Source organism: Pseudorca crassidens, chromosome 2 (assembly GCF_039906515.1).
Source record: "Pseudorca crassidens isolate mPseCra1 chromosome 2, mPseCra1.hap1, whole genome shotgun sequence".
NCBI classification, from domain to species: domain Eukaryota; kingdom Metazoa; phylum Chordata; class Mammalia; order Artiodactyla; family Delphinidae; genus Pseudorca; species Pseudorca crassidens.
In genome coordinates, this window is record NC_090297.1 from 26,820,407 (window position 1) to 26,841,244 (window position 20,838).

General features: G+C 49.7%; 1 protein-coding gene across 3 annotated transcripts in view; it reads right to left on the minus strand.

The window, feature by feature from the left end:
• Nucleotides 1–20,838, minus strand: part of CSMD2 (CUB and Sushi multiple domains 2) — a 668,701-nt gene that overhangs the window by 435,286 nt on the left and 212,577 nt on the right. For all 3 annotated transcript variants that reach the window (XM_067725393.1, XM_067725392.1, XM_067725391.1), the window contains exon 4: nucleotides 6,094–6,288. In XM_067725393.1, the coding sequence (XP_067581494.1) occupies nucleotides 6,094–6,288 (195 nt within the window). The remainder of the gene's footprint in view (nucleotides 1–6,093; nucleotides 6,289–20,838) is intronic.

Sequence of the window (20,838 nt, forward strand, 5' to 3'; positions counted from 1 at the left end):
ATACCCCCTACTTGGAGATCTCACAGGCATCTCAAACTTGACCCGGAGAGAATGAGCTCTCTTGACTGCATTTAGGGCACACACTTCCCACTCCCTGTTGCAGTCGTCCCCATCTTGGTCACTGGCATCCTCACCCTGCCAGCGCTCCAGAAAGAGCCTAGGAGTCAACCCCGACCCTTTGTTCCATCAGCACCTACATGCCTTCCATCAGCAAGGCTGTTGGCTGTGCCCCTAAACCACGGCCCCAGTTTACCCCCTTCCCTCCACCTCTACCACGGCCACCCTTGACCGAGATGCATCGTCTCCAGCCGGCACACCTGCCATAGCTGCCTCCTGACTGGCCTCCCAGTTGTGCCTCTTGCCAGCTACAATCCCTCTCCCTTCTAGCACCCGGGGTGATCATTTTACACAATGCTGAAAAGCCTTTCCTGGCTCCCTCCTGAATTTAGAACCAAACCCACACTTCCGGTCCTGCTCCACCACAGCCCCACCCACTCCCCTCGCCTCCCCCCCAGCTCTACGTTGCCCACTGTGGGTCTGCTTTCTGTTCCTCTAACAAGCTCTCTCCCACCTCAGGGCCTTTACACCTGCTGTTCCTTCTGTTGGGAATGCCCAGGTCATCACATAACAGGCTCCTTCTTGTCATTCAGGACTCAGTTCAAACGCCGCCTCCTCAGAGTCCCCTCCTGACGGCTCCCTCCTAAGCAGCCTCCCTTGTTACTAGTAACTTGATCTCCCTCATAGCTCCTATTACGATCTGAAATTTGTTTACTGGATTTCTTGCCTGTATTCTGCCTGAGGATGCTAAAACCTAAACGCTCTGAGATCACGGAACTTGGTCTGACTTATTCATCACTGCGATTCTCTGCATCTAGAACAATGTCTGGCACTTAATAAGGCAGTTAATAAATAAGGACTGAGTCAGTGACTGGCGGGCACATAGTAGGTACTCAACCAAAAGGTGTTAAATGCTGAGTGAATGAAAAAGTAAGCAATCACCCTTTAAGGCCACTACTCATGTCCCCGCTTTAAAACTCAGAAGGGTTTAGCCGGTGACCCACAGCTCTGGGCTGACATGGCTAGGGTTGAATGTAGGCCTGTTTGAATCCATGCTCTTTCCATGCCTGACACTGCTTCTGTCTCAGATTTCACAGGTTCCTCTCCCTGGGGCCAAAAAATTTGGAATGCATCTGGGCACTGGCCGCCCAAGCTGCTGCAGACCGAATCCCTGTCTCCCTGGGTTTGGGGGCAGCCTGCAGTGTTAGGCTTGGACCTCAGGGGCCAAGTCTTTCTTGTTCAGGATGCTTTCTCTCTACCACCTGCCTCTCAGCGCTCAGAGCATCTGAACGTGATTCCTTCCCCATGCGGTCCTCTTTGATCCAGGGCCAATGTCCCTCACAAGTCAGGGGGCCTGTTGCTGAAATCCACATGTTCTCCCTTCTTACGGATCAAAGAGGTTCCGCAAGGTTCAGGGCTCCAACGGACTTCCGCCTTTGAAAAGGTGCCGAAAGTGACACAAAGTGAAGGGAGACCATGTGGTCTCTGCCACCTGTCACCTGTCTCACTGCAAAGCATCTCCAGTCACCCCACCTCACAACACCCCACCCTTCCTCCTTCCCTCTGCCACCTGGGCCAAGCCTTGATGGGCTGGGCCTCCTTCGAGGTGAGACCTGCACCTGCTCTGCCCCTAGACCGTGGATGGCCCCCATTCCCTCTTGGTCTGGGCTGTGTCTCCAGACTGAGCTCACCTTTCAGCCAGGCGGGTGGCGTCTGCTGTTTGAGGCAGAGGCACCACCCTCCAAGCTGCTCTGTGAAGCCTGGGACTCAAGGAGCTCGTGTCACTCTGAGCTGCCGGGCAGGTTGGCGAACCCAGGCCAGTAATTTCCCTTTTGGGCTCGTATGCCTACATAATCCTGGTGGGGAATTGGACCCATCCAGCCGTCGGTTCACTCAGCAAGTATTTACGGACAGTATTTACGGACCACTGCCCAGTGGGTGAGCTTTATCCACTTACAGATGCCAGCCCTTGAGAGTTCTACACGAGAGAAAGAAAGGCCAAGAGGCTTTAATCCTCCCTGAGTCTGAACCCATTAACCCCGGCATGACCACAGCTCCTGGTACCATGAGGCACACGAGGAGGACCCTTCTCTGTTCCTTTCAGCTCAGCCTACTAAGGAAGGGCAGTTTGGAAAATCACTTCCAGAAAATCACAGGCATTATTGAGGATGCTTCTCACGCTATTCTTGCAGCATGTGGTGAATTAGACAGAGAAATGGACCCGAATCGCAGGCAGCGGAGGGCCCTGGGGGCTCGGAGAGTGGGACAGCATTTTGTGCCCTCCCAGTTCTGAGCAGAGCTCTGTCTCAGGCGCCTCAGGCCCTGATGGGATACGGATGTGAATTGTACTTCAGAGGACAGGGTGACAGTCCCTCTGCCTCTGATATATGGGCTACATTTGTCTTTAGTTTCCATATTGATTAAAAAAGTATGATATTTATAGTTCTGTAAAAAGAACGAGAATTGTGTTTTCCGTTTCACAGCTTACATACTTAATTTCATTTACTATCATGTTTCACATTCTGTTACCATGTTACAACTCTGATGCCTTTCCTTGGAAGATCAGTGTGTTAAACCGTGACATCCTCTGGGCAGGGAGTGGGTAGAGGTGCCATCAGGAAGAGTGGAAACAGCAGATTCAGACCACAGTTAGGCCACTCAGGGCCACACACTTGTGTGTAGGGGCCAAGGTCTCATATGATTGGTTTGGACATTCCCGGTATCAATCACATGAAGAGAGACGTGTCCCAAGTTATCCCATGTTAGAAAGGGGGCCTGAGAGGAGGGGACTTAGGAAGGCGAGAAATGAGACTAGTTTCCCCAGGCTCCATCAAAAAGGACCAACCAAGGCTGAGGCCAATTCTATTGGCTGAGGAGGGCTGAACAAACACAGAGTCAAGCGGCAACTCAGATTGATTGCTTGTGGCTTGCCTGTTTGAAAGGAATTCACAGTTGCCTCCAGACTCAAGCAGGAAGGGTACTATGATCAATTAATTATGGGAATGGTAGAAGAGAAAGGGATCTATGTGCCAAGTATTTTCCATTGCTCGTGTAGACAGGAAAATGGGTGTGAGCATATGGTGGAAGGAGGGAGCTGCTTCTCCTCGAGCTAGTCTCCTGATAGTAATTACAGAAAACCTTCCTCTAAACTTGAACCCAAGGAGAGCTACTTGTTCCAATCACTTCTCAACTCCTTGAAACAATCCTCCTAGACTTATACCTGGGTGTTTGGAGATCCATGGGATTTCAAGATGAGGGTTTCAAGAAGGAAAGAGTGGTCAAGAATGCAAAAGCCTGTTGAGACATCAAGGAATATAAGGGCCAAAACAATTCCCATTTGACTTGGCAACGATGCAAAATATTTGCGGCAAAGGCCAGTTTGCAGGGGAGTAAGTGGGAGATGAGGATAGACAAGGCTGGGTGGAGCTTTCAAGACGCTGGGCATTGTTGGTGTCATGAGGAAACCCTTCTCATGATGTCACAGTTTGTATAAGGTGGTTAAAAATATCTACATGTATTATAATCTCAATCATATATATATTCACAATATATGCATGTATGCAATATGTATTAGACAAAGCTGGAGGCATAACCCTCCCAGACTTCAGACAATACTATAAAGCTATAATAATCAAAACAGTATGGTATTGCACACAAAAACAGACGTATGGATCAATGGAACAGAATAGAGACCCCAGAAATAAACCCACATGCCTACAGTCAATTAATCTTCAACAAAGGAGGCAGGAGCATACAATGGAGAACAGTCTCTTCAGCAAATGGTGCTGGGAAAGCTGAAGAGCCACATGTAAATCAATGAAGTTAGAACACTCCTTCACACCACACACAAAAATAAACTCAAAATGGCTTAAAGACTTAAATAAAAGACATGACACTGTAAAACTCCTAGAAGAGAACATAGGCAAACATTCTCAGATATAAATTGTACCAATGTTTTCTTCACTCAGTCTACCAAGACAAAAGAAATAAAAGCAAAAGTAAACAAATGGGACCTAATCAAACTTATAGGAAACCACCAACAAAATGAAAAGACAACCTACAGAATGGGAGAAAATATTTGCAAACAATGCGACCAACAAGGGCTTAAATTCCAAAATATACAAACAGCTCAATATCAAAAACACAACCCAATCCAAAAATGGGCAGAAGACCTAAATAGGCATTTTCCAAAGAAGACATACAGATGGCCAACAGGCACAGGAAGAGATGCTCAACATCACTAATTATTAGAGAACTGCAAATCAAAAGTACAATGAGGTACCACCTCACACCAATCAGAACGGCCATTAGCAAAAAGTCTACAAATAATAAATGCTGGAGAGGAGGGAAATGTGGAGATAAGGGAACCCTCCTGCACTGTTGGTGGGAATGTACATTGGTGCAGCCACTATGGAGAACAGTATGGAGGTTCCTTAAAAAACTAAAAATAGAGTTGCCATATGACCCAGCAATCCTGCTTCTGGGCATAGATCCAGAAAAGAGGAAAACTCTAACTCGAAAAGATACGTGCACCCAATGTTCATAACAGCAGTATTTACCATAGGCAAGACGTGGAAGCAACCTAAATGTGCATCAACAAATGAACAGATAAAGAAGATATTACACACTTACACACACACACACACACACACACACACACACACACACACACACACGATGGAATATTACTGAGCCATCAAAAAGAATGAAATAATGCCATCTGCAGCAACATGAATGGACCTAGAGATTATCACACTAAGTGAAGTAAGTCAGAGAAGACAAATACCATACATCATTTACATGGAGAATCTTAAAAAAAATGACGTAAATGAACTTATTTACAAAACAGAAACAGATGCACAGACAAAGAAAACAAATTTATGGTTACCAAAGGGGAAGCCAGGGGCAGGGGGAGGATAAATTAGGAGCTTGGGATTAACAGATATATATACTATTATAAATAAAATAGTATATTTTAAAATATACTATTTTATATACAATAGTATATTTTATATACTATTGTATATAAAATAGATAAATAACAAGGTCCTACTGTATAGCACGGAGACCTATATTCAATATCTTGTAATAACCTATAATGGAAAATAATCTGAAAAAGAATATATATGTATATCTGTATCACATTGCTGTACTAACACAGCATTGTAAATCAATTATACTTCAATTTAAAAAAAAGAGGAAGAAGATGGGAAGGGAATATATGAAAATCGTGGTTAAAAATGGGTAAATTTTGTTTCTTCTTTATTCTCTTCTGTATTTTCTAAGCTCACTTAAAATGATCATGTGCTCTTTTTATCATCAGATAAGAGGCATGGGAAATTATTTTTGAAATAAGCTTGATTACTATACAGGGGCAATAAGAAATAGGCTGGGAAGGGAGTGACCAACTGTCTCGGTTTGCCTGGGACTGAGGGGGTTTCCAGGATGTGGGACTATTGGAGCTAAGAAATGGGAAAGTACCAGGGAAACCAGGATAAGTTGGTTACCCTAGCTGGGAGGCTGGACCGATGCAGCACTGAAGGAAGTTGGGTTTTTCTGGGGGGCAGTGCTGGGGTAAAGAGGTTTTGAGCATATTTGAAGACTGGGAGGAGGACACCATTATATAGGGAGAGAGGTTGAATTTACAGAAAAGAGAGAAGAACTGCCGGCGTGAGATCAATAGGAAAACAGCTGGGAGACAGCCGTGCACAGGAGACACATCGGTAACAGGAAGAGAAATGATGTATCTTCCGAGATAGGAGGGCAGGAGGGAAGGGCAGGAAGACTAAAAATAAATTTGTTGATGCAGGGGAAGCAGGTTGAGGGAGTGCACACCTGAGGACTACGAGGTCCAGGGAGGCCTAAAAGCCCCTAGAATACCTGGGGACCCGGAGGACCCTTGGTGGCCCCCAGACATGGGCTCCCCATAATGGGTACCCCACCTCCTGCTGGAGTGGATGGAGACTGGGTCCCACTGGAAGCTGCAGCATCCCTCCAAGGTGCTGCCCACCCCTCAGGCCCTCCCTGGCCACCTACCTCTGCAGGAGGGCAGCGGGAAGTCCCACGTGGCACTGTTCTCAGCGCCAGCGTGGCAAGTAAGCACGGCATGGCCCTCCAGGAAGAAGCCGGGGTTGCAGCTGTAGCGGACCTTGTCGCCGAGGTTGAAGGTTGAGCCCTGCTGGACGCCGTTGGGCAGCCGCCCAGGGTTCCCACACGTGTGGCTGGGGAGAGCTGTGAGCAAAAGGAGAGACACGCAGCCCGTGAGCAGGTCTCCAGCCCTGACACCTGGCCTCCGAGCAGCAGCTCTCTGGGTGACCCTCCTCCCCGGACCTCCTTTCCTCCGTAGGACAGGGCTGCCCCTGAAGGCTGCCTGGTCCCTGAGTACTCGCAGGGCTCACACGTTCAGGAGGAGCCGCACACGCAACTTATACCTGGACATCCAGGTTTCCTGCCTTTTCTCATGTGCAGCCCTGGATGTGCAGTGTGTCTGAACTGTGGGTAAGCATCAGTTAAATCCATTTCACCCGTGTCCTGCCTTCACCAATGAAGGTCGTTTTAACTGTTGCTACAAAAGACTTGCATGCCCCCCAAGAGCCTGAACAGTAAGATGTTTGCCTGAGTTGTTCTCCAGGAGCTTGTGCCCAGTTCAAATTAAGCCAGTTAAGACTAGCTCTAACTGGACATGCGCAAGTGTCTGCTTGTTGACTTTGGATGTCGGAGGGCCCCAAACTCCACCCTCAGATGGTGCTAAGCACCCCCAAAATGGAGGCCTGTAGCTTAGTTGCGCCTGAGCAGACCGATGATTACTGCAGCTTTTTCCAACCACCTTTCCCCACGCTCCCCAAGCTCCCCACGCCTCAGACCACACTGCTTCTTTAGTCTCTATCCCACCGATACCCTAAGCCCCTTGCCTTTGGGAAGGCCGATTTGAGACTTGTTCTCCCATCTCCTCGCTTGGCTGCTTTGTGAATAAACACTCTCTTTGCTGCAAACCCCGGCGTCTCAGAGCTTTGGCTAAAACGAACCTGGTTCAGTAACACGTCCAACCCCTCACTCGAGATGGCCCAGGGAAATCACTTTAATCTCTTGGGTTTGGTTGCTCTGATCTCAGACTCCACAGTCCCTTCCATGGGACACAGACAGTGGCACGGAGTAGGTGCTCATTAAACCCGATGTCCTTTCTTTAACGATCTGCCCCAGCAGCCAGAGTTGTACTTTGGCCCAGCAGGTTTGGGGGAGTTGAAGGGGTCATTAGTGCTGGAGTAAGCAGTGAGGTAGGGAGACAAGAACCTGAGTTCTGATCAGACTGACCCGTTTCAAGGGGAAAATAGGGAGCCGGAGAATAAGATGTACAGTGTGCCACCTGAGCTGGAGCAATAACGCCAGCTGCCAGTGTGGACTCATTATCCAGAGGAAATGGTCTTGGTGAAGGTGCGTGAGATCATGACCCGCCAGTCAGGAGGGAGAAAGGGAGGGCGCAGCTCCTCTGTGCCCGAGTCACTTGTTCAACCTGACTCAGCTCCCCCTACCCTCTGCCTTTCTTCCTAGAGTTGGAACTGCCTGTGTCCAGAAGGTCCCACCTCCTACCATTTCACACCTCCCCATAAGGCAAGGACAAGTGGTCACAGCCGTGTCCAGATTGCCATCCAAGTACCTCTCCATTAATTCATCTGGCGATGGTTTATTGAGGCCAACCCTGAGAGGCCGCAGAGCAGGGTGGTGGAAAGTACAGACCCGAGAGCCTCAGTGCTTGGGTTTGCATCACAGCCTGATGGATAACTACCTGTGGGACCTTGAGCTAGTCTCTTAACCTCTCTGTGCCTCAGTTTCCTCCTTTGTAAGAGGCGGTTCGCAATAGTACCTTCCTCTGGGGTCACTGTGAGCATTACGTGAGTGGAGGCATGTAAAGCCTGGATACAGTGAGTACCACACAAGTGAATCTCAGTTCCCAGTCCATTGGGAGATGCATACGATTAAAGGTATGTTAAGTGTTATGATGAGATAGGGACCAGGCAGGGGAACAAACCCAGTCAGGGGGTAGTCCGGGCCAGCTTCTTGGAAGAGGTGATGTCTATGCTGAACCCTGAGAGATTAGTAAGAATTAGCTAGGTCAAAGTGTGTTCCAGGCAGAGGAAATATCATGTGCAAAGGCCCTGAGGCCAGAGACAACCTAAGAGATCAGAGAGTCTGGAATAAGAGGGTAAGGGTGGCAGTGATTAGGAATAAAGATGAAGAAGTGGAGACGGCCAGCCTGGATTCTAGAGAGCTTCCCAGGCCCTTGCAGTACCCTCTTCCAGCCCATATTTCTGTCTTCCAGGACCCTCTTTGCCAGCCTTGCTGATCTCAGAGCCCTCAGAAAGAAGGCTTTCTCTCCCACTTCTCCTCTCCTCCCAGGAGGAGACAGCTTGTTGTAGAGGGAAAGGGCGGACTTTGGTACTAGCTTGATCTGGTCTGAAGCCAGGTGCTGTCACTGTCTTACTCTGTGGCCTTGAGTCATGTGAGCTCTCTGAGCCTTAGTTTCCTCAACTGAGAAAGGAGGACAGTAATATCTAGTGGTTGATGAGGTTACTGATAATAACTGATGCATGGCTGGCACAGTGCCCAGCACAGAGTAGGTGCTCAAAAACGACAGGTGTTATCCTTCCACTGTACTGTAGGGCCATGCAGTCCTTGGGTGTATCCTGGGAGCCTGACACAGTGTGTGACACTTGTAGGGACATATTTGAGTGTTCATCAATTAGTCATTTGGAAGGGTTACCCATTGATACATCAATTCCTTCATACAACGAAAATATATTGTGGGCCTACTGCACTCTGTGCTGGTAGTACAGCAATGAACTAGACAAAAGGGCCCCTGCCCTTATGTTTTTGTGGAAGAACTATCTTAAGGGATGAAGAGCTCCTCCAGGCCCGTTCTCTACCTCTGACAAGTGACATAACCCAGGTGAAAGGATTGACTTCCGTCACCCTGTCTATTAGCCTAGCTTAGAATAGTCCTTGGGCTGCTGGATACCTTGGCATTTCCCATGATCCCACAGTGCTGTCTTCCTTGGCATTTCCCACGATCCCATGCTGCTGGCTTCCTTGGCATTCCCCACGATCCAGCTCTGTTGGCTTCCTTGGTATTCCCTATGATCCCACAGTGCTGGCTTCCTTGGCATTTCCCATGGCCCCATGCTGCTGGCTACCTTGGCATTTCCCATGATCCCACAGTGCTGGCTTCCTTGGCATTTCCCATGATCCCACAGTGCTGGCTTCCTTGGCATTTCCCATGATCCCATGCTACTGGCTTCCTTGGCATTTCCCATGATCCCGCTCTGTTGGCTTTCTTGGCATTCCCCACGATCCCACAGTGCTGGCTTCCTGGGCATTCCCCACGATCCCGTGCTGCTGGCTTCCCTGGCATTTCCCATGATCCCACAGTGCTGTCTTCCTTGGCATTTCCCACGATCCCACACTACTGGCCACAGTGGAGGCAGGAACTGCGATGTGTTTGTGAGTGTTGGGGGTGGGAGGGGCAGGTCAGGTAAACATTTGGAGAAGAAAGCAAACTAAGGTGAGGGGAGGGAGCCAACCTGGGAAATGGGCTGAGAACTGGTGTAGAACTAACGGTTCATTTTCCGCAACGAGACGCAAAGACCCAATTTAATTAAATTACTAATGTCACATTTTTAACGAACCTGTTTCTGCTTTGGACTTTCTTCCTTTGAAATTAATGATTGGAACGTCACTATAAATAAAACCCGATTCTTTTTAAAAAGTCACTCTAACGCTCACTGCTTTTTACTTAATGAGCGCTCATAATCAGATCACTCTGACCTGGCACCGCCACTGGGACTTGGGTGTGATGAGTCTCAGTTCCAACCCCACCTCCTTTTTTATCTTTGCTCCCGAAAGGTCACACAGGGAACAAAGAGAGGGCAGACGCTGGGCTCAGAGAGGCCTGGATTCAAATCTCAGCTCGTCCACCTCTGGCTCAATGATCTTGAGCCATAAACTTTACCTCTCTGGACTTCAGTTCTTCATCTAAAAATGAGGATACTTTCTTTTTCTTCCTATGGGGTTAGAGGGTGAATTGTATTAGTTTCCTAGGGCTGCTGTAACAAAGTACCAAAACCCAGGTGGTTTAAAACAACAGATGTTTATTGTCTCACAGTTGTGGAGGCTGGAAGTCTAAAATCAACGTGTCGACAGGGTCGTGATCCCTCTGAAACTTGTAGGGGAAACCTTCCTTGTCCCTTCCTAGCCTCTGGTAGTTTTTTTTTTAAGCAATCTTTGACGTTCCTTGGCTTGTCTATGCATCCATCCAATCCTTCACCTTCACCTGGCATTCTCCCTCTGTGTCTCTATGTCCAAATTTCACCTTTTTATAAGGACACCAATGATATTGGATTAGGACACACTCTAATGGTCTCATCTTAACTTCATCATTTGCAAAGGCCCTATCTCCAAATAAGGTCATATCCGCAAGTACTGGGGTTAGGTCTTCAACATATCTTTTTGGGACAGAATTCAACTCATAACAGCACTGTTGTACAGATTAAATAAAGCTAGATTTATAATACCCACCATTGAGTTCCTCGTATGTTTCAGGCCCTGGGCTACAAATTTATTTTACTTAATCCTCAAAGCAATCATGTGCGACAACTATTATCCTCATTTTACAGATGAAAAAAACGGAGGCACAGAGAGCTTAAGCAACTTCTCTAAGACCCCAGAGCTAGAAAATGGCAGAGCTAGGTTCTAAATCTAGGTCTTTCTGGCTCCATCATTCAGCACTCTTAATTTTGGAATACAATACTGCTTCTGACAGAGACAGTGCCCAGGACATAGTGGGTGCTTGATGACCAAGAGTTCCCTTCCTCCCTTCAGTATTCTAGACACTGAAACAAAATGAAGGGGGATTACCTGATTGTCCAGATGTAACTGTCTGTCTTTTCTTCTCCAGTCTGATTTGCCAATCTTGTACTTTTTAAGAGTGTCAAGGGCAACATTTAAAGTTTGGTCTTTTGTATTGTGTCTGATGCCCAACTTTCTGGACAGACAGAGATCAGAGATGAGCCACAAAAGCCAGGCTTTCTAAGGCACAGCGTTCTTTGATTTCTGGATTCTGCCCATGTGTTTTTTTGGCACAGACCTTATAACCGTTCATGCTCTCCCGTCTAGAAAACTTCCCTTTGATGGCTTACAAAATGAAGAGTGGGATATTTACATCCAAGGCAGCCCAGAACAATATTATTGAAGCTGTGCCTGACATTGAACAATTCCATTGTAGATTAGCTGTGGGGAATTTTGTCCCTTCTACAAAGCCCGGCTCTTGCCACTCAACAAGATATTCTCAGTGACTGTATGACAATGAATCTCCTTTGTGGCTGGAGTGCAGCAAAAGCTACATAATACCTTCTTTTATTTTTAATGTGAGACTTTATTTCCCATATTATAATGAAGAGTCACTTATGCTCTCTGGACAAGCACCCTCCATATGTTTTGATTTCTTATCTTCCATCAAGTAACTTGTTTCATGTCCATGGCCATACGGTTGATACAAAGTGGCAGGGTGGCTGGGAGAAAGGATGCAGGAAGAAAGATTTCTTCTTCCACAGCACTCAACATGGAAAGGGGAGATGGCGTGTGTGTGTATGTGTGTGTGTGTGACTTGAGGGGTAGTGGGCATGGACAGGGGAGGGGAGAATAAGATCCATTATCTTTTGAGTAGCTACGCTGTGCTAGGCAATTCTGCATCACACATGATCTTAGTTAATCCTTAAAACTCCCTTGCTTTTAGCTGTTTGGCCTTGTAAACATAATTTACTGCACACTTACTATGTGCCATCCCCATTGTCAAGTGCTTTGCATATATTTCCACCCCAAAGAATTGTCTATACTTGTTGTCTCCACTTCCTCTCACATCTACATCCGAAGTAGTATATAGCTGATGCATTCATTTGTTTATTGTTTGTCCCACTCTGCTACAATATAAGCTCCATGAAGACAGACATTTTTTAAAAATCTATTTTGTTCCCTTCTGTGTCCATTTCTAGAACAGTGCCTGATGTATAATAATACCTTGATAAGAGTTCATTGTGTGACTTAATGATTTTACTTAATCCTCCCAATAACCCATTGAGAGAGGGGCTATTATCTCTCGTTGACATGAGTGTGATTGCCGGAGGGGTTGGAGCATTACCCAGGGCCCCATAGCTCACTGCGGGTAGAGCTGGGTGTCCACAGTACTTCCTGGCTACCGAGCCCATGTACTTTCCACCTGCGTTAGGCCATGCTTGCACTGACCGTTCCCCATAGAGTCCACGGTCACTAGTGTACCTTGAAACACCCTCACAGGGGACTCACACTCATTCCCCTTGTGGGGATGACTTGGGGTGACAACCAGACAAGTCAACCCTTAGCCTGGTCCTGTACATTTCCTGCTACCTGTCAATCAGACAAAGACAGGGGTCCACGTGTCCACAGGGCCCTGTCCTGCCACGCCTCCTGCCCAGCGTCTGGCATAAGCTCTCCACTGTGAGCCTGTTCTCTTGGCTCACGTTTGCAATTTTGCAACCTTCAGCGTCAGGGTCACGTGGGGAGTTTTATAAAAACACCAATGCCTAGACCTGTCCCCAAACCTATTGAATCAGAATTTCAGAGGGAGAGCCTAAGCTCCTCTGGGTGACTGTAGGCAGAAGTGAAACTGAGAACCACTCATGGTAACCTATTCACGTAGGTTATTCCATTAGCCCGGTTGGGTTATCTCTCTGAGCTGTGAACTGTTCAATTTCCAGTGCCTTTCTTGTTACTGGGCTTTGACTTCTGGGAGCAGCAAGCCAGGCTTCTCCCTGGGATGCTGCTGTCCTCCGTAAGTCACTCTTGCCCTCTCCTTCCTTCTCATTTGAGGATCCTCATCATCTCTCTCCTGGACCTCTGCACCCAACTCTGATCTCCCTGCCGCTGGCCCTGCGCCCTCCAGTGCATTGTCTGTGCTGACGCTGGACTGAGCCTTCTACAATGGCAAATCCACCACAGTCCTGCCCTGTTCCACCCTCCGGAGCACACGTGCCAAAGCAGGTTCCCTGCCACCAAGGTGCATGGGCAAGACCTCTGGTCTTTTGCATGATGAATGTAAGACTAAATAATGACTTGAGAGATCAACCACAATAAATAAAAGGGAAGAAAAAGAAAACCATGAGAACCCTCCTACTGCTGTCAGGATTAGTCCAGTCTTAGGTTCATGCAGCCCCATCTTTCTATGATCTGACCCCTGCTGACATTTTCTGCCTCACCTCCTGCTCCCCCAATCTTTCCCCCGCACCACTTCCTCTGTGACGCCCTCCTTGATACCCTTAGCGTCTTGTGTAAACTGGAAAACCCCAGGAGAAGACATCCCGATAGAATGTAAATTCAGGTATAATGTCATTGGCAACCAGCTCCCAGAATCCTGGCACTCCCAGCCCACTAACTACACAGGCTTGTTCTGGTCATTTGGTTAATTTTGGAATCTCACAGGCCCACATTTTACATGACAGGATTTTTTGGACCCCACTTGCAGATTTAAGTCAGGGTTTTACTTGCACTTCAATTCCTGCATTCGTCATACGACATTACAATTCAATCATTCATTAATTTACAATACCCCAGCCTCCAAACGGGAGCTAAGTCTGCCTGTAATTGTTTGTTTAGATGTCTATTTTCTTCTCAGGACTTCCCTGAGGGGCAGAAATGACATATTCTTTTTTTATCTAGTGTTTGCTTTAATGCCTGGCAGGGAGGGAGTACCTTGATGGAATGTGTTTTATACACACACACACACACACACACACACACACAGTTTATACTATGTGCATATAAAAATATGCATTATATACAGGAAACAACAGAGTAAAGCAGGGTTGGCAAACTTTTTCTGTAAAGAACCAGAGAGTAAATACTTCTGGCCTTGCCTAATGGTCTCTGTCCCAATGATCCAGCTTTTCTGTTGTGCTACAAAAGCAGCCTTAGACAATACATGTTCCAACCAAGCTTTACTTATAAAACAGGTCCCCAGCCCACGGGCCACAGTGTGGTACCCCTGAATTCGTGTTTATTCAGTTACGTACTTATCCCAGGTGTACAATCTCAGCAACCGCCCCCCATCTCCCACAGTAGAGAAAGAGAACTAAGAAAAGACCAGTTTTGCTGGGAGTCAGGGAAGGGAAGGGGCTGTGAGGGGAGTGGGCTGCACAGGTGAGAGTCCTGGACAGATGACTGGCAGGAAGAAGACAGGCCGCTGGCACCTGAGGACTGAGACCAAACTTAAATTTCCTTTCCCCTTCAGTGTGGCCCTGGAGACAGGGGGCATTGTGGTGGCTGGCTGCAGGGAAGGGCTTGTGTGCGTATGTTCAGTCCACAATCTTTCCCATTAAAATAGAATTTATGCAAGTGCTCAGAGCTACTCTTTAGGTTGGTATTTATGAACCCCATTTTACCCCAAAGAGCTGAATTTAGAGAGCTGAAGGGTCACGCAGCTAATTGCAATAATAATAACAGTCACCTTTCGGGTGTTTAACGTGAGCTTGGCACTCTGCTCAGTACTTTCTCTGGACTCTTCTATTTCATCGTACCCTGCCACGAGAGGTGCTCTAACTGTTCCCTTTTGGGGGCGGGGAATGAGGAACAGTGAGGCTACTCTCACCCAGGGTCACACAGCTGGTCGGGATCAGGGCCGGGGTTGAAACTTGAGCTGTTTGACTTCAGCGCCTGTGTCCTTATCAGGCTGTAACCTTGACCTTCAAGGCCTGTGTTTCCCAGCATGGAGGCAGTGCTCTGGGCTTGCACACAGTCCCTCTCCTTGACAGGCCTAGAGCACGCCTGACCTACACCCAGTCAGACCCCTCGTTGGCCCCATCCCCCCGACCTGGACAACCTGGGGCTGCACAGACATCCATCATCCTACCAGCAGGGGCCACAGAGGGGCTTTCGGTGGGAGTTCTCCCTGATGCTTCACAACCACAGGGCCCCACGGCCTCCTCTCTCTCACCTGAGAGTCTTTAGAAGCAAAACCGAAAAGGTTACATCCTCGGCCCCAGAACAGAGCTGCCAGTTAAAATCCAGGACACCCAGTTAAATCTGAATTTCAGAGAAACACACATTCTTTTTTAGTATAAGTATATCCCATGCAACATTTGGGATATACCTATACTAAGAAGTATTTGTTATCTGAAATTCACATTTAACTGGGCATCCTGGATCTTCGTTTGCTAATTTTATCAACTCTGCTCCAGAGGGGAGTATCCTCTACATCAATAACTTCAGCTTCTTAAGGAACTGGGGGTTTCTCTGGGGAAAAGGGGAAGAGGACAAGGAGAGAGATAGCCCAGCTTTAAGGAACTCAACATTGAACCAGAAGAGAGGCTGCAGAGAGGAAAGCTCAGAGCCCCCAGGGTGGGGCCTGTGGAAGTTTAGGGTCCAGCAGGATTACAGGGGAGCAGTGAGCTGGGCGGCCTCCTCCTTCCCCCATCAGGTCTCTAGGGGAAGCTCCGTGTGTTAGTTGCACCCACTTGTCTCTCTCCCATTTCAGGAGACAGTGGTGTGCCTTAGCCCCTCTGAAGAACAGCATTAGGCTGGCACAAGGTCCCCTCTGGTGACCTCTGCAGCCCTGAGCCCCGCTGTTCCCTGTTCAGCCCTGCCTGCCCCCATCACACACTAGCACTGGGATTTTCCTTGTCGAGACAGGCCAATGCCTGGAGCATCAGTGGTACCCTATGGGGCAACACAGAAAAATACTGTCAGTGTCAGGCTTAGAAGAGCTAACCATGCAATTTGGGGCTAAATTTGATTAATTGCGGAATGACACCTAGAAATGTTTCCCAAAGTACATTCCATAAAACACAGGCTGAGAAATAAGTTCCACAAGAAAAGCATTCAGTGGGTCAAGGAACTTTGGAAAATGCTGCAGAAATTCTCTCCTCTGGAAGAAACAAATGCTTACGAATTTATCTCAGAGGTTCTGCAGGAGAGAAACCTATTAAACCTTGCTTCAACCAGAATCTCCACAACATTGACTATAGACTCTCTCCTCACACTTTTAAATTTTTTTTCCTCAGAAACACCTATGAGCTTCTGAATTGTTCTGTGGAACACACTTTGGGAATTGCTAGGTTCTAGATAAGATAAACCTGAGTTGCTTTGTTTTCCTTATTAATCACTATTATCGTAAAACAACAACAGCAACGATAGTTGACATTTATGCAGACCTTTCCAGGTTAACACGCATTGTTTTTACGAACGTGATCTCCCTTTGGCACATCTGGTTTTCTGTGGGCTGGGATGGTCAGTAGCTTTGGGGATCGTGATCAGTTCTTACCAAAGAAGCCAATATCACTTCCAGTTGAGAGCAGCCTATGTTACAGAAGGGCAAAGGCGTGGGTTCTTCCTTTTCATCTGACAACGTTTATAGCAGGGCACGGTTTCTGCTTGGCTGGGGCAGAATGATCCCTGACCTGCTGCAACTGGACTTCCAAAGGCTTGTGGCCAGGGCCAGCTGGCTTTGGTCCTCAGCCCTGTCCAGCTGCAGACAGGAAGTCATGAATCCTGAACCAATCCTAGCAAAGGGGCTCAAAGAGGAGGCAGTGACCTGGGTCAGCTGGGGGTCCTGTCGTGAGGCTGGGACTCCTAACCCTGGTAAGGCTGCCCATAAGAAAGGTCATCCTATCTCTTGCTAGGGCTACCCCACTGCTGCATAACTGGCTTGCTTTCCCCTTAACTTCCCTCAGACTCTGCAGCCCCCTCCCCAAGGCGGGGTGTTAGCCCCCCCCAAGGCTGGGTGTTAGCCCCTTATATTCCGCTGGCCAGCTGGGAAGTGCTGTCTCTGTGCACCATTTGCGATGCCCATGGCGATACCCCACCCGCCAACTGCAGCCCTGTGGACATGGAGCCCCAGAGCCCCTGTTTCCTCCATGTGGTCCCCCGTCCAGGACCAGGAAGCCCCAGCATACCTCACACCCATCTCTCTTCTTAAGGCCGGAGACAGTTTAACTCGCATCCCATGGGAAGAAGCACAATATTCCAAAGGCTCCGGACCCCTCGGCTTCCCGCTAAGAAACACTAGACAGAGGGGCCTACAGAGAAGCTGAGAAGTGAGGCTTCCAGACACCGCCACCCACCTGTTTCTTGTACCTTATGCAAAGGACGGGGGATTCTGTGACTACAAAAGGCGCTAAGTAAAAGGCGCATCTGAGTCCCCGTGGGATCTCTGTAAATCCTCCTCGCCCTCACTTCCTTCCTCTGCATGAGCCCCATCACTTACTGACTTGCATGGACTAACTCTTCGTTGGACCCTACCTCATTTAATGCCCATAACAACACTGCGAAGTGGGTACTATCCCCATTTTACAGATAACGAAACTGAGGCTCAGAGACGGTGAGCTTCTCCATTCACACGACTAGAGCTGGGGGAGCTGGGAGGCACGCCCAGTGGGACTGACTCTTGCACCTTCTTTCTTAGCTGCTGCATTCCAGCAGAGGGAGAGGAAGGGATGGTGAGGCTGAGAAGTTGGCTTCGAGGCTCCATTTCCTGCAGGTCCCCCAATGGGGCCAAAGATGGTGCCTGGTGTACACTTTGCAGCTTGAGAATCAGGAATGGGGGGAGACGAATGGCCTGGCTTCTTGCTTGGCCGCTTATTTTTACTCCTGTCTGAGCCCAACAACCTCTCCAAAGGCTTCGTGGAGGCCCCGGCGCAGGCAGGGACCATTGGTCCAGGTCCTCCAGGGTCAGGAGGCAGGAGGGAGGACAGGGTCTGCCCAGGGAGTTTCCTTACTTGGGGGTCCTCACACTCTCTCACACGGAAACAGACACAACAACATACTTGCACAGCCAATATGCACAAATCCATCCATTCTGATACTCACCTCCCCATACACACGCCCGCATGTGCACACATGCACTTACATCCTCACCACAAACATGCACGTGTAAAACCAGACCTCCAGAATGCATCTGTGTGAGCTCTCGCATTCACACGTATGACAACAGACACGACACCTGCGCTCCCGGGTACCAGTAAGCAACCCACGCTATGTAGCCAAACGGCGATCCCCTTCTGGAGAGCCTCTGTTGGGCTGTAGACTGGAGCCCACGGCTACACCCAGAGCGCCTCTTGGAGGCCAGTGTCACTCCCCCTACACTCAGGGGCCTGCCTGGCACCTGCGCTTAAGGTCTTGTCATTCCAGGCACAGTATGAAATGCGGGGGTGGGGATGCAGAGCTGACCCTGGCGGGGCTCCACGCAGCTGCTGGCTCAAGCCGTGGTCTATGACGTGGGCGGCAAAAGGCGTATCTGGGTCCGGGAGGCACAGAGCGTCACGGGTCAGAGAAGGGCTCCGGCATCCCACAGACGCGGGTTTGAATTCGCCCGCGCCCCTCCTAGGCGGGGGTTAGCAGTTGTGACATAAGAGGCAGCAGAGTGCACTGGTTGGCAAAGGGGGCTCTGGAGACAGATGGCCCGGGTTCAAATCCCAACTCTGTTACCTCATGAGCAAGTTACCTTCACCTCCTGAACCTCAGTTTCCTCACCAGTAAAATGGGGGTCACAACTGCATCCAGCTCAGAGAGCTGCTGAGAGGATGAAGTAAGATAAACCAGGCAAAGGGCTTATCTCAGTGTCTGGCACACAGTACGCGCTCGATAAATTTGGGATATGATTATATATGAGTCCCTAGAGCTCCCTGGGAGGAGATGCTGGAGCATTAAGAAAGAGAAGCAGCTCGGGGTAGCAGCTGGAGAGAGCAGATGGGCCCCTGGAGCTGGAACGCGGGAAGCCACCCAGGCAGGGGGCATCGCTTGGACCCACACAGCTTTTACCGAGCCAGGCAGGGGCCTGCTGCTTCCTGCCTGAAAGGCCTCCCCTAGATCCTCATCAGAATAATTCGCAAATGGTCCTACTAAGCCCCAAAGCAACATGAGACAGGCAGGCGACACAGAGGCCCGGGAGGTGACAGATACCAGCCCAAGACCCTGCCCCTTCTCTGCCCCTCTCCTCACCACCCTGTGCTGCCCTACCTGCCCTCGGCACTCAGCCTCAGGGATGACTAACTCAGAGCCATTTCCTGGAAGAGGCGCTCGGGGTGGTCTTGGCACAGAAGGGAGAGGGGCGGGCACACCCGCAGAAGCGCGCAGCCGCCGTGTGATTCAGGCTCTTGTCCCTTGTGTGACTGGTCCAGAGTCCCAGCCCGGACCCTCCTCCTGACCACACACCCAAGGCCCAGCACCTCTGGGTGGCTCCCGTGGAAGCCTGACACGTGCCTGCAGCTCCCCACGGCCCACCGCAACCCCCGGCCTTGCCGCCAGCCGCCTGTCCCCTGGGCTCCCAGAGCCTGGCACTGACCTGGAGTCCGCCCAGCACACTCAGTCCCTCGAGTCGGCTTCCTTTCGCCCCTCCTATCCGACCCCCCTGCCCCAGTCCCGCTGCTAATGCCCAGGGCCACTCCCCCATCTCCCCTTCTTCTTGGGGACTTGGAGACAGTCCCCCCCTCCTCATTGTTCCCACTTTAGACTCACCCCAGTCCAACGCATCCTCTAAACGGCCCCTGCGACCACAGTGCTTCCCACTGGAAGCCCTGCGGTGGCTTCCCATCTCTTCCAGGTCAGTTCAAATCCCTGGAATGTCACTCAAGGTCCTCCACAAGCTGGCCCGGCCCCTGCCTCTATCTCCACCGGTTCCCCTCACACCCGCTGTTCCTGCAACACTGATTCCTCCAGCACGCTCTGTGTGTGTGTGTGTGTGTGTGTGTGTGTGTGTGTGTGTGTGTGTGTGTATCACCAAGGCACGGGTTTCTACAGCCGAGCTTTTGTATTGCTGTTACATGTGCGTGCCCGTGTACCTGTGTGTGTGTGTACATGTGTGTATATATACATGCATCTACGTGTATTTATATGTCATGTGTAATTATGTGGAAGATCCTGTTGGGGATGGGGCCCAATGGTTGGCACAGCTGGGCAAGACTAGATATTTACAGCAGAGCCAGGGCTTCTGACGGCACCAGGGACCAGGCCCTGGGAGTCAGGAGCTACCGGTCCCCACCCCTCTCCACGTGGAATCAAGAGAGCCGCACCCCCTCCAGACCGGGCCTGGGGCGCAGGGCATGTGCGTGGAGACAGAGCCATGCCCCGGTCCCTCTGCACCACTCTGGGAAGGATGGAGGCAAGAGGCCCCGAGCGCCTGAACCACGCTCTGTCTCCCAAGAGCTGCTGTGGACCCGCCGGCTCCGTCGCTGGGACTGCTCCCCAAAGACAGACAAGCTCTTAATTCTGGCTCCAGCCGCTTAGAGCCTGGAGTCACCGCTTTACCCAGAGCCTCCAGTGTTTTTCTAGACACCTGAGGACTCCAACCTCTCCTTCTCCTTTGTCCTCTGTCTGAACTTACCCCACAGCCGTTCCAGCCTGTCTCTGACCTTCCTGCCCTCTTTTCCTTCGGCCAATTGGTTAGGGCTGGAGGAGGCTCCGGAAGCAGGCCTCGTCCTCTCTGCCCAGCCTCGAGCAAAGTGACAAGAATCTCTAAACGCTAGGGCCGCTGTCACTCCACACTGTCCTCTGCTCAGAAGGCCCCCCGGCTTACAGTAAGAGCTGCTCATTCGTTCATGTATTCAAGCACCACACACAGGTGACGTGCTGGCGGTCCCACAAGGAGCCCCTTCCCAGCCCTCATTATGCTGACACTCTGGAGATGGTGCTCTTTTATTTAAGAAACTACCAGAGCCCACCCCAGACCACAGCCCCCATCAGGAGGTGAGGCCACGGCATCTGAGGGCC